General features: G+C 39.8%; 1 protein-coding gene across 1 annotated transcript in view; it reads right to left on the bottom strand.

The window, feature by feature from the left end:
- The window catches only part of rgs7a (regulator of G protein signaling 7a), a 48,034-nt gene that overhangs the window by 2,649 nt on the left and 30,973 nt on the right, over positions 1-14,412 (bottom strand). Inside the window, exons 3-13 of the mRNA XM_076075774.1 lie at positions 13,189-13,239; positions 5,539-5,645; positions 4,432-4,483; positions 3,441-3,505; positions 3,116-3,192; positions 2,833-2,914; positions 2,012-2,086; positions 1,744-1,842; positions 1,397-1,458; positions 910-1,020; positions 665-790 (exon numbers count right to left, since the gene is read on the bottom strand). Of these exons, the coding sequence (XP_075931889.1) occupies positions 665-790; positions 910-1,020; positions 1,397-1,458; positions 1,744-1,842; positions 2,012-2,086; positions 2,833-2,914; positions 3,116-3,192; positions 3,441-3,505; positions 4,432-4,483; positions 5,539-5,645; positions 13,189-13,239 (907 nt within the window). The remainder of the gene's footprint in view (positions 1-664; positions 791-909; positions 1,021-1,396; positions 1,459-1,743; positions 1,843-2,011; positions 2,087-2,832; positions 2,915-3,115; positions 3,193-3,440; positions 3,506-4,431; positions 4,484-5,538; positions 5,646-13,188; positions 13,240-14,412) is intronic.

The following is a 14,412-nucleotide window of genomic DNA, read 5'->3' as shown; positions in this document are numbered from 1 at the left end:
TGTTTTTAATGACGTTGTGGCGACAAATATCTGTTCACACAGTCACATTGTGAAGACACAAAATCTGGTCCCACAAAGTTAACCGTTTATTTTAGGCTTAATTTGCAAAGGTTCAGGCAGCTGTAAGGGTTGTGATTCAGCATGTGGCAATTACGCTTGAGGGCACAGTCCGTAATTCCGATTACAAAAATCATGACCGGATCCAGCTATCTTACCAGCTTTAATATTTAGGCACTTCACCTGAGTATATCTACTTTGTGCTACTTTATACTTATTTCATTTCAGAGACAAATGTACTTCTTACTATAATTATTTTACAGCTAAAGTTACTGTTGCTTTGCAGATATTACATATTAAACATAAAATCATCTTATAAAATATGATGAATTGTTGTATATTAAATTCTAATAGGAAATCTGATGATGTAAAATATTGATTTGCACACTGTGGAGTAAAGCATGGCAGTATATTAAATATGAATATATTAAATCAGCTGAGAAACAACATGCTTTGTTATTTGGGTGTGAGTCACACTCTCTAATTATGTATCTGATTATAATTCATATTAATGAAGTCAAAAATATTGATTGAAGCTTTAAGGTTAGGTCAAGCCTCCAGGGGATTCATGGCAAGACAATGTTGAGTGTTTTGTGTTGGTGAGTACCTGAGATTCTCTGAGCTGAACTCAGACTCCAGGAACTTGAGGAACTGCTCTCTTCCCACTGGATCTTTGAGAACCTCATCGATGCCGAAAGCCCACCTCTTTACCCTCTGCTGGCCTGGCTCCTTACTGAAAAAGGACACACCAAAATGCAACACGTCTTTCCCAGAGGATGCATGTGTGCAACAAAACACACCTAAATATATCAACTAATCTACGTAAAATGTATCTAGACATGTATCACCCACCTGGCTTCAAGCTCCCAGAGTGTGGCGTCGTCTGAGATCCAGGGGTTTGAAGGGTCTGGAGGCGTGAGGAAGGGGTCGTATTCGATGTACTGCTCTGTGTAGGCCAGCAAACTGTTTTTTTAAGGAAAAACATCAAAAGCATATGAATGACAGCAATGTGTATCACTGGTGGACATTTGGCATATAATATCTAGTTCTCACATCTGAGAAAATTGTGCTCCATGTCCTGTGAGTGATTATGAATGAGTTTGTATATATATATATATATGAGTTGAATTCCTCATTCTTGCAGAACGCACCTCTCTTTCCACTGAAGGAAATGGCTATCTGGAATCGCCAGCGCTGACGCCCACTGAAGGCATTGTTTGGGCCCAATCACTCTCCAAGGTCATCGGAGCTCTCAATTCAACGCCACGTTAGGCCGTTTAAAGGCTCAATAAACAGATCGATGGCTAAACTGAATAAAGACACAAAGACCATCGCTCACCTCTCCGCCACTTTGGACATTTTCAGTCGATGCCTGTCTAATTGCAATTGCCAAAAGCTGATCTGAAACCACAACATGGAATAATTAGCATGCATCAGTGTCTATGAAGTCACAATAAATTGTTGGTTTGCAAGAATATTTAAACAAGAACTGCAGAATATTTTTATTATTTTACAGTGCAGTTCAAACTTTGTACTCTTAGTAGTTATGTACACGTCACATATTTATTAAAATGTGTAATATGACTAGAATTACAGATAAAAAAAACAAGAACTACAGTTGCAATTTCAGTGCTAGCATTGACTTCAAATGTTTAAATACTCTGTTTTTATTAGGAGAGGTCTAACCTGTTCCTGCAGTTCTTCTTCTGTAGGCTGCTTGGCCTCTGGGGCAGGGGTGTGAGTTGGGCTGTGGGTACGGATATCATTCTGCAGCCCATACACAGACTGAGATGATAAAAAACACATACAAATTAAACTGAATATCAGTAATAGTAGCCTTATATCTACTGACAAGCACACAAGGAACAATAAGTCTGTCTGTTCATGTATGTGTTACAATGCTATCAACCCTGACCTTAACAGAAAGGTGTATCAGTGGGGAGATGTGTCGTACCTTTCTGGTTTTGTGGGGGTTTTTCATTCTGGACGACTTCTTTATGTCAACTTCTGTTGTGTTCACACATCCAGGCTGTGAGAAGAGTGAAGAGAAAATCATAAAATTCTGTTAGTTCAGCTTAAATTGAATTATAAAAACTTCAGGTGTTTATGCTTTGCCCTCTAGCATGACACCACAAATGGTAAAGGTACAATTTCGCCACCATTACATGAGTTTTTAGGTAATAAAATGCAATATGCTTCGCTGGACTGTGAAGCGATGCTCAGAAGTCTCCGGGACAGTGTGTCATATGCTGGTTAATTAAACATGAAATGTGCCAATTCTAGCAAAACAAGCAAACCAGCGGGAAATAGTGTGCAAATTCTGGCTGATTGAACAAGTGGTCTAATCTAGGTCTCTTCCAGAAGAACAGAACGAAGTAGCTTGACAGCGTCACTGTGAAATTTGAATTAATATTGATTATGTTGCTCCAAGGATGCATAAATTGAACTCATTTTCCAATTAAGCATGGAGCAGCGGCTTTCAGAGAAATACAGCAGAGGAGACCCTGTAACCTCAGGGGGAAAATAAACGTTAATGCCAAGCAAGTGTGTCTGAACAAGGTAAAGAGCAGCAGTGAAGCTGATGTGTTGTGACAGTTATTGATGTGGCATTTCATGTGTATGGCAGAGGAATAGACGACGGAGGATTTACAGTGTGTTCACCTCTTTTCTCTATTCACGTACAGCTCATGTATAAATAACATGAACTGCATAACATTTTCAAACCAATATTACAGCAAAGGTGACGATGACGACAACATCAGCAATTTCACTCACCACTGGTCTGTGCACGTCCCAGAATGCTCTTTCCTGACTGTCGAGAATTTTCCTCTCAATTTTGTCTCTTTTCTTATCCACTCTGAGGAACAAAAAGGGAGTTCAGAACCGTTTTTTACAGAGCATGTTGCTTATTCCAACACACATATGACGCATTTACTCCATCACATGTTTAATGTGCAGCTCATCTGTGAAGTTGTAATAAACCACTAAATTCAATCATGTCAGAATGAGCGTGTAAGAGGACTCACTCAATGCATGTGTGGTTCTTATAGAAACCTACTTCGCTTGTGCTTCTGCTTGCATAAAAATGAACTCCCATTTCCTGGCGAAAGCTCTCTGTAGCCTTGCTAAGCTCTCCTGCAAGTGAAACAAAGAACAATCGAGGGGGAAAAAAAGGCTTTTGAGGGATCTGGGCTGATTATGTTTACTGCGCATGATGTGTACAGTGCACGGCTGGATACCATCTTTAATGATCCCTGGTCACTCACAAAAGAAAGAGAATAACTAACCCGGTGATTCATTTAATAGCTTTGGTGAAAGGAAAGTTACAAATGATGCAGTGGCACACGGAAAAAACAAATGTTCTGAGTTCCTCTCTCACTTACCGCTTCATAGTCTGCAAGCTCCAGACGTGCTTTATTTTGCATTGTTCTTTTGCAGAGGTAAACAGCTGGGAGACGGAGGGAGACAGAGAGATGGGTGATACACAGAGAAAGGGAACTCAGCTTGGTATTAACAGCCTTAAGTGGCCCTGCCTTTACTCATTTAATCCTCTCAACTGCACATTTAAACTGGCCTGCAAATCACAAAGGTCATTGGCTGTGCATGGTGTCTGACCGCCTGTCGCAGTGTGTTTTGATTATTTGTGTGTTTGTGCGCGCCTGACTTTTGATGTCTTCCTGTACTATCATCATCCCTTCATCCCTTTGTTAACTGACCATTATGTGGAAGCTTCATTATGCCATTACAGTGTTTTCATTAAGGCGCATCGTTCATGTGAATCAGTTGCTACATCTGAGACACTCTAACTTCCCCTAACACTCACAGGATTATTCCCACAGCGAACATTATCCCTTTTCCTCTCCCACAACTCAAACAACAGATGAAAGATCTGCAAAGCTGCAGCTATGCGCTCAAATCATTTTTGTCATTATGAAATGTTTATCTCCACTCGTCTGTAAACAATGAAGAGCTCGTCCCTGTATCAGTATTAAAGCCTTCAGCTAAATGTGCACAACAGGTGCACGCATACAAACACATCCCTGGGTTCCTTCACTGTAATCAGTCTGTGTCAGTCAGAGAGTATGAATAGAAGTGTGATAGAGAGCCCACTGTTGTTGCATGCTAACTGCACTATAACTGATTCTAACTGTGGGCCAAGCATATAAACTAAATGTGATTTAATGTTTCTTCCTACAATTTTCATGCTGCAGTTGCATCATTTGTGTTTCATCTTTTGACGTTTTGGTTACACCAGCAGTATTAACATACCTGGTGGACAAAGGCACTACACAAACAGTGTGCATCATTTGACTCTCTTCAGCACTGCGCAATGTTAAAAGCAGGAATTAGACTATAACAGAGCAGCTCTCTCACCATAGTCTGTGTTTTCTGGTTCCCAGCAGTTTGATGGCCAAAAGTATGGAGTCTGAAGGGAAAAACAGGTCATTAAGAAACAAAACTAAAAGAAATCTTTGACAGCGTGCAGCTAACCACATGGTGTTTTGAGTCAAAGTGTGCACCGTCATGCGAGGTGGGCATGCAGTCACAGCCCTGCATCTGTCACAAATTAATATTTTGTTGAATAATGGGTTCGGTATAACGTCTAAAGCACATAAGCTCCTTTCAGCGAGCACAGTGACCAGACACCGGCATGAATCCTGACCCTCCTCGGTGGCACTGTATGCACTGGACTGGCATCAGATGAAAAGCGATTACTCGTAAAGAGCAAAGTAAAGCCTGCTACCAACACAAACAGCCTGGGGCATTTATTTACATTGGTTAGTTCTGAGCTGCACACTTGGGGGAGCTCACTGGCTGCTAAATCACTAAAACTGTCAATCCCACTATTAACATTCAGAGTAATGTGTTTTATTTTCTTCTTTACTCATGAACCTGTAAGAATTATGAGGCACAGCAACTCCTAATCACCGTTTTGACTCCAGCATATTACACAGAGGCAGTTTAAAAGATGTATCATGACTTCAGTTATTAGAGTTGGAAATTTGTCACTTGTAAAGTGAGGTTTGTACTTTGCAGCAAGGAAGGAGCTTTGAAATATCAGGACATATTTGTATTTTTTATTATCTCGGCCAGGAGATTATGTAATCGGTAGTGTTCGTGTGTGTGTGTGTGTGTGTGTGTGCATCACTGTGTCCGTCTCTCTGTTCACAACCTTGCAAAAAAATACCAGGAACAAATAACAATTGATCAGTCCTAGAAATCTCCTGCAAACCGGTCAGACCACATCACTCTGGACTCTTTGAATTAAATCTTAAAACTGTCTGTTCATCACATGAACATAAGCAAACATGTTCTCTATATATGATGAGATAACACATATTATAACATGAAAAAATGATATTATGTGAAGCGTTTCGTCTTTTTAGGTCATTTTTATATATTGCCATTGATTTCTAAAGTTTCACAGATAAGATCCATCAACACAAATAGAAATCAGAGTATTACTATTATTGTGCTTACCTGAAACCTATAGAAAGTGCCATCATCTTTGAGAGTGAGGACGTGGTCTGAGATGGGGAAGAAGTAACCATGTGCAGCCATCAGAGTTCCTAGGTGAAGAGCTTCCACTGGGAGAAAACACAGAAATAAAGTCCACTTACAACTTGATGTACTCTTGTTCTTTGTCTCAGTTTTCCCAGTAATATTGTACACCAGCACATATAACTTTACTTTAATTTACTGTACATAAAACACACATCGATCCATCTAGTACAAGCATGGTTTGGGATTGTGTTAAAGAGTTTAATTCAACAACACTGTCAACTGTTGTGCAGATATCATGGCCATTCTGTGCTCTGAAGGAGAGAAAAGAAAACCTCTCTCAGAAATGTGTCTTTGTGCTAAACAAATCTAACCGGCTGCTGCCTTTAATTTAAGAAACTGATATGAGAGTGGTATCAATCTCATCACTAACTCTCCACCAGAAAATGAATAAGCATGATTTCCAACATGTCAAACGTTTGCTTGAAGGGTCAGGGTGATAAGGCCCTACTTTTAATTTATCTATCATCTTTAAATGCTCTTTAATCAGATTATACGAAGGCATTAAACGATCATTAGAAGAAGATTTTCTAATTATCCTGCAATCAATAGTTCCTCATCACAGATCTTGAGCTGGCATGATGTTCTTTATTCACCCTTCAGCCCCAGGTAGGAATTCATTTATGACAAACTGATCAGAATAAACACCAGGACCTTATTAGAAGCTGCTAATCTGACAATAATAATATATTAATACACCTTATTTATATAGCATTTACAAAAGGAAATACAACTAGACAAGGCAGATAAAACGAGAACAAGGTCAAAGGACATGAGCACAGAGGAAGTAAAGACAACGAAAGAATAAGACCTGTTAAATAGGAATAAAAACACTATAATAGTGTCTGACTCTGCTTTGAAAGGATAGGCAGGTCTCCCATCCAACCAAACAGCACAGCAGGAGATCCCGCTGATTAGCCCACCATCAGCTGGAGAGGCGGAACTCATCAGTCGAATCACCTGGTGTTGTGCTTGGTTGGAGTGAAAACCTGCTTCCCTCCGGCGCTCCACGGCACATGGTTGACTCTCCCTGATTTAAAACCATCAGATAATGAAAACATGTAATCATCATCAGCTGTGTGTCTCATCTGCCACCAGTTACTCCCTGCCACTTACTCCCTGCTGTTCTCAACCTGTGTCACGGTGTCAACGTCTATTATTCATGTTTAGTAGAATGTCTCCACAATTTTCGGGGTAAAACTGGCTTTTTGTGGGTGATAATGAACAGTATAGGAAACTGTTTACATGTTGTTTTCATACAATAGTGTTCCTGTCTATTTCTGCCGTGATTAATGAAAGTTGGACGTGAAGCCCGGGGGAGTCTGGCAGTAAACTGTGATCTTAACTCACTAATAAGCTAACAGATGGATAGGTTGAAATGCTTGACATAGTCTAAATAGGCAGAGTTATGAATGCTTTAACAGGAGCTTAATGTAGGCATGAATAAAATATCCATATCTCTGCTCTCTTGCTCTCTAAAACATACACACACATCCATATATCCACACACACTGGGTGAATGCGTGTGTGGGATGAATATAGATTGGCTTTTGCTTTAGCACGGAGGTGACTGTGACAGCTTCGAGAGGTCAGGATGCTGATGCGAATGTGTGTGTGTGTGTGTGTGTGACTAGGCTCCATTTATTAATAAATGATGACTCATAAGTTATTTAAACCTGTTTACTTATAAACACACCCCTTCCTCCTTATCCACTGCACTATTTCTTACAGCAATAATATCCCACATGTATATAAAAATGATTGTATATTATATTTTTGTGTGTTATTTAGTCAGAAGAAAATAGAGTCTTCTATGTCAAGGAGCTACAGGGACTATAGGCGTGTGTACGTCATCTGCCTCTGTCCACGAAATACAAGGTTATTCAAGAAGACAGACATTTACAAGCAAACATCCACTCATCCATATATCCTTTTACTTATTATCCATTCAGAATTTGTTTTGTCAGATGAAAGTCAACAAAGTATGGAAAATGCCATCTGGGACAAGGAAGTTGGAGCTTGCTGTCTCCTATTCTTCAACCGCTGGGATGATCTGCTCTCATTTTGTGTGCTACCTGTTTGCTCAGCCTCTCTGCTTCTGTTGAAGTGAAGCTGAGGTTTTTTTTTCTGATGCCGTTTGAGGGATGAATGTTGAATGTCATCCCCGCAGACATTAACTGATTTCTCTAAATCCCCAAAGCAGTCCTGACACTGCATTGCCTGCTGGTATTTCAAATTTAGGAAATCATCCAGCACAAGTTAAAAGGCAGATACATCAAATTAGATCAAGCTGAGCGGCGTGTGCTAATTTAGTATCCAGAGCAAAGATTTCATTTCTTTCAGCGCCAAGAAAGAAGGGGTAGAGGTAATGATTTTACATGTACTGCTGTAACAAAGTTGTTGTGCACTTGTTCTTTTTCGGCTATTTAAAAAATGTTACTTAAGAAGCCTACTACTTATCACAGGTATACCACATTTCAAGTCGCATCCGTTACAGAGTAGGAACAACACTGTGCATGGTTTCTGCTATGGTGAGGTTTTATTCTACTTTTGTTTTAAAAGGAAATTTCAGGAAAATGCAAGACGTTTTCTGTGATATCCATAACTCGTTGTATTTTTTGTAGATCCTTTTTCTTGGATTCTTGTGAGGCTACACTGAGAAAAGCAGTTGTACATTTATAATTGATAATCAGTTGTAGGCAGCAGACGCAGAGTGTCTCTGTTGGTTTGGAGAAAGAGGTCTTGTTGCTGATGTTATATGTAAATTTATATTTAATGCAATCTATTTTTCTCAACAGTAGCATCATATCTCCCCCTCCCCCCTCCCAAATACGCAGTACTTATATTAAATATTTGGGTACTCCTTCCACCGTTGATACAAAATATACATTGTGCTGGGCCCAAAAGAATAAATCTGAACACGCAAAATCAGACTAAAGTGATCGCGGGATCTCCGGGGGATGAATAAAAGATCAACCAACATTGTTTAGTTTTGTTGCTTAATTAAGAGTCTATAAAGGTCAATTCCTGGTAGCAAGAGAGCTTCTGGCTTCCATTTAACATATTGCAGAGTTTTCTCTCAGCTTTATAGCTGACTAAACCTTGGACTCGAATTAGTCAAGTTGTCAAGACAGGCCGGCCTCGGAGTCTGGGGGGGAAACACCCTTTGATTTCATCATATTACCAGCTCTGTGCCAAACGCCCAGCAGTTTGGAGCCCTGCCAAGTGGAGTGTGGGAGTATTCTTCCAGCTGAGGGTTATCTAAATACAACAGAAGGGATTCTGTTTTTGGAGTTATATTTAGATTATTATTGTTTACACTATGCAGTCGGCGCTGTTGTGAGATGTTGAGATGATGAAGAATCTTTGTTTCAATCATTAACTACTGCATTCAGGACTTTTTAGTTCCTGTGTCTTTTTATTTTAACTCCACTGCACTTTTTTGATCAGCTCAGGAGGTGGAGATAGAGGATTCATAAATGTGCAGCTGAGTGATTAAGGAGACTGGTTAAATAATACTGACAGTATTTTATAAATCCATGCTTTTCTTTTTAAGTTATAATCTTTTATATGCCAGGCTAGCAGTGTACAGAAGGATGGTCTGACTGAAAAAAATATAAGAGTGACTCTGGAGTCTGATGAGGAGGAGGTTTAATAGAAGGAGGAGAAGTCCAGGACCATTATACAGAACAGTATGTACCCTCGCCATGCTGACGTCGTGCGTCAGAGATCATTTTACCGTTCCCTTGTGTTCCACTGAGCGGATTAGGTGCTCTTTCATATGCAATTCACCCTGCTAATAACACACAGGTACACACTCACCGACAGCTTTTTTGTTGATGATGTGGTGAATTTTATTCATCTGGTGTTGTTTAGTCATTTCAAGTGTTTTGATTGTCGCAAGTTGACAACTAAATTCCCCCCACAGGGATCTAAATCATCATATGCTAAACTTGTTCATGTATGTATGTGTTAGGAGCATCATGACAACCTGTTTTTCACAACTGGGATGGCATTTAAAAAGTATTAGCGTCCCAGTGAAACTGAATTCAGAGCCTCTACAGCTTCTGTACTTTGACGTATTTCACAGTGAAACTCAATATTTGAGCTGTGCACACTTACAAGAGGGATTCAAATCCAATCCTTGGCATTTGTTTGGACCACTTAAAAGTGGCCGTTGCTTAGAGTTTAGTGCAATACGAAGCTACCAGGCGGCAACGTCCGGTCCTGAAGAGTGAAGCTAATGCGGCAGTGCCTTAAACCTGCATTCTTTCTAGTGGCCAGCAAGAGGCGACTCCTAGGGTTGCAAAAATGTGGTCAGATTGTATGCAAGTCTATTAGAGTGGAGTTTTCCACACATTTTTAGCCGCAACATGTGAACTGACCCTTAACAAGCCGTCCAGATTTTAGTACGGTTGTGATATCACAACTTTACAATATATGTCATTAGCCTTGCTGTCACCTGTCCCTCGTTATCCCCGGTATGTGGTCTTTGTGCTCCCTTCTCTTTTTGCCAGTTCGTCATTGTTCTTTGTATCATACATACATTCCAGCCATTGTTCGTAGGGTTTACTTCCTCCCAGTGTTTAGTGTTCTGGTTGTTTTTTGGATTTAGTTTCCTGCCTGCTTCTCAATTCTCACCCTTTCAATTTCATCAACACATCATCAAGCTCTTCCTGCTTCCTCCTCATCAGTTCCTCTGCGTTTGGGTCCTAACCTGCACTTTCTGAGATATTGACATTTTACAGTATCTATTTTAGTAATAACATGATCTTATTGATACACCTGAAGGGATTTATTTTCAGACAGGTCTTAGGTCAGAAGAGCTACAGACTGCTGGGATTGATCAGAATGATGATATAGCAAAGCTAATTCATACTGTAAGTGACTGAGTGAATCATCCCATTAACTCCTTTGAACCTCAGGCTGTTTTTGCTCAAATATCACTTTATTTACAGGCTTATGTTACTGTACTGTTACTGTAGGCATATTTTTCATGAATTGTGTTAGTTCTGTTGTTTTTCGTTGTCTCATGGGAGGAGTTTATTTTGAGATTTTGCCATCAAATTACCCATCATGCTTTGGGTGATGTAAACAGGAAGTATAACATTCAGTCAATTAGCATGTCAGCTACACTGAGCCCATGTTTTTTAAGCTTTATATTTACATTTTTGTGGAATATGCACCCTGGAGAGACCAGATCTGAAGTTAGTCTTTTGGATTGGATTCATGGACGTTTATCTGTGATGCATTAGGGATCAAGTGAAGAGTAAGTAGAAAGAGTAAGTCACACTGGTTTCAATTCAATGTGTTAAAAACCATATACTTTTTTCAGAAGAGCAGCCCTTTTGTCAACTTTGACTAAAATTTTGTATGTCTGTTGTGACCGCTTGAGGTTGTAGATCATTTCAGCCTGTGGCTCCTCATTCACATTTAGCTTCTCAATGTTTCCGATCCCTTTGTGAGCTGTCTGAACTGCACAATAGTTCTGTCCCAAAAGATATCAAACAATTTTGAGAGAATCTTTAGAGACAGGAATTTGCATCGACTAATCAACTAGAATTTGAGACCACAAAGATTGCAAAATAAGAGGATAATGAGTTCATCTGGAGTGTGTCTGTATATTATCTGCAGCATTTATTTGGGGGGAAAAAACTCCCAGTCTACTTTGATATATAACCTAATCTGCCTTTATATAATAAACATGCTGCTATCGTGCTGTGAGCCAAATTAATTGCATTTCACTTTGTTGTTTTTGTCAACCCCGCCAGGAGCTTTTCTGTGCTGAAGTCACTTAGTTTTGGACAACACTCTGTTCACCACCGCAGGGCAATTGACAGCTTGTTTTGTGTCTGTTTGCAAAAAGAAAATGCACTGATTTAAATAAAAAGGGGGGAAAAAAAGTGTGAAAGGACAGAGAACATCTGCTTGTTTGCACCTGTTTTCAGACCCTTCACAAAATGTTAGTTTATGTGCATTATGTTTTGGAGTACTATTTGGAAGAGCATTTTCACTATTGCAGGTGACACAAAATGTAACACAATAAATGTTAATTTGAACGAATGACATGACCTCAGTGAACCGTGCAACAAAAATCAACATTCTTTGTCCAGTCCCAGCACATTAAGCAGAAGTGATTTGACAGGCTTTCTTGTTTTTTTGTGGTTTACTTCTTTTGTTTTTGTTTTGGCATATCAGAGGTGCAGCGCTACAGATACATTAATAATCACAGTGCTGTCTGAGGCATGGGGCAAAGCATAATCTCTCGGGCAAATTTAAATAACTTTACTCGAACAAGTTTCTCGACGTAAATGAAAAGACAAAAAGTGAACTACAGCACAGGAACAATCTGTGCGCTCTGGAAGGTTCAACTGCTATCAAACAATGCAGAGATGTTTTATCATGATCCAACTGCTTCCTAGTGCTCTTAAAAACCACACGCATAAATTAGAGCGCGCTTTTCTGACCTTTCTGATACAAACGCACAATTGACACATTTCGGAAAAGACAGGCAGATCCTTGCATACAAATGAAACGACACACAGAGGAATTGTGAGTTGATGAGTCCGCTGAGTATCAGGAGCTGGCTGAACTATGAATACTGAGGGACACACCAGAGCAGACAAACACTGATATGTACACCCACACACAATCACTCCAATATCCAAATAAACACACACCTACAGTACATACACAAACATTTTAAACACTTATAAAAGTGTTTTCCACACTGTTAGCTATATTTCTGTATCACCATATTTAATGCAAGCACGCAACCAGTTTCAATTTTTCACAACCTGCCCACTTTTGAGTCATTCTATGTGCAATAAGAGGCTCAAGCTATTATCTGACAACTTCCTGTGTAGCTCTACATTGGAATAAAATAAGAATAATAAGAAAGAAAAAGGCTGTGAACTTATATATTTGTATATTTAAACATATATATTTGTATATATATATATATATACACACTCACACACACACACACACACACACACACACACACACACAATCCAGTATACATTGGTTCCACAAAGGCATGTAGTTCCCCTCACAACCACCAGGAAGCTTTGAAATATACAGCATAAACAACTGCAAAACTGGCACCATTTAAACTAAAGTATGCCAAATTAGCTTTTTTTAAATGTATCAATGGATGTTGAGACAACTAAAACTGGATTACTTTGACACTGAAGCAAATTTAAAAACCTGTTGATTCTCAGGCAAGTTCTGGAGTAGGCTATAAAGAGTGTCGTTTTTCTATGATTTCTGCATTTAGGAGATAAAGATATCATCGGAAAGCGTAAGTAACACTAAGTCTATCAGTCTTTAAATAATGTCTGTGTGTTCTCACGTCTGTAAGTTATGACAACTAGAAGGAGTGTGATTTTTGACGCAAATTGTGGTGCTTGTGTGCTAAGGGTTTTAAAGTAATTGCCTTCGTGGGATTGTGTGTCGCATCCATTACTGCAACTCAGTAGCCAAACCAGTATGCACCTGTCCCTTTCACCTCATGCAGTATCTTTGCCTATATGCACACCCCCTGCAGCTCAGCATCTGCCCTTTTACCTTGATCTTCAAGGTCCAGATTCTTGATCATCCACTGTACAATTTCAGAACCTGAAATGAGAGAAAGCACAGGAATATGAATCACTGATATCAAATATATTCTGTCTGCTGAAACACCTTTTTTGCATATAGATGCAAATGAAAGGGGAAACAATGACTCCCTTAACCCTGCCCACCTCCCCTCATCATCACAGTGCATACCAATTCCTCTCGCCTTGCACCATGTGGGTGGGTAATAGGCCATCCATTACCCAATTTCCTTTTCTGACACCCTCACCAAGCCAGCTGTCTTTGGATGTAGTCCATTAATATGAATGACCGGAGAGTTACAAAGGCACAATGAAGCAGCCATCGTGTGCACTAAGAACACAGTCTGCCTGACACAGCACCGACATTACAGTTGCAATTGTTTCATTTAATAAGGCAATGTATCACAGCGAACGTTTCAAACTGTCTCAAATTAAAATTAAGACGTTAACTGGGTGGAGTAATGTCTGAAGATCTATCCGCTGTGAAGGCAAGATACTATATGTGTATTTATTTCAGATGAGTTAAAGTCTAGAGATTACTTGTATACCACTGTCATTTCTCACGTTTGAACATCAAACTTTTTATTTGATGGATGTCCTTTTGCAATTCATCTTCTCCATCTGAGAATCCAACTGAATCATTTTCACATCTCAGAAAAACACAACAGCATCCTCTTCCCCCTGGGCATTTTCACACCTCATCACAACATGGCACTTTTGGCACTTTGGCTAAATATATATTTTCCAAGCTATTATTACTGTCCGTCATGCTGACAGGTGAAAGTATGTTGAGGAGACGAGAGCCACAGAAGGCAGGAAAAAAGCTGTGAAAATGGAGACATGAGGGAGTTCATGCCGTGAGATAGTCAGCCCTGTGGCTGTCTCTCTGTCCATCAAGCTATCTTTCTGTCTGTGTGTGTTTTTGTCTTCACGGCACCCCCTTTCTTTTTTGCGCTCCCATAACCAGATGTGATTTTCCATGGATTAACACCATTAATACATCCCCATTTTCACACTATCAAAGTTGACCCACTTTCTAGGAGAGAGCTTAAATGAGACATGTAAGGTAATCCTCTAACAAGGCTGTTCTCCGAATTGATTAATAGCGTGCCCATAGATTGGGCTGTGCGTGTGGGTTTGTGGGTGTGTGCGCGGGTGCAAGCATGTGTGTGCATCAGAATGTGCCAATAATACA

This window comes from Anarhichas minor, unplaced genomic scaffold, assembly GCF_050575085.1.
Source record: "Anarhichas minor isolate MPS153535 unplaced genomic scaffold, ASM5057508v1 ptg000054l, whole genome shotgun sequence".
NCBI classification, from domain to species: Eukaryota; Metazoa; Chordata; class Actinopteri; order Perciformes; family Anarhichadidae; genus Anarhichas; species Anarhichas minor.
This window is presented reverse-complemented; position numbering and strand designations above follow the sequence as displayed.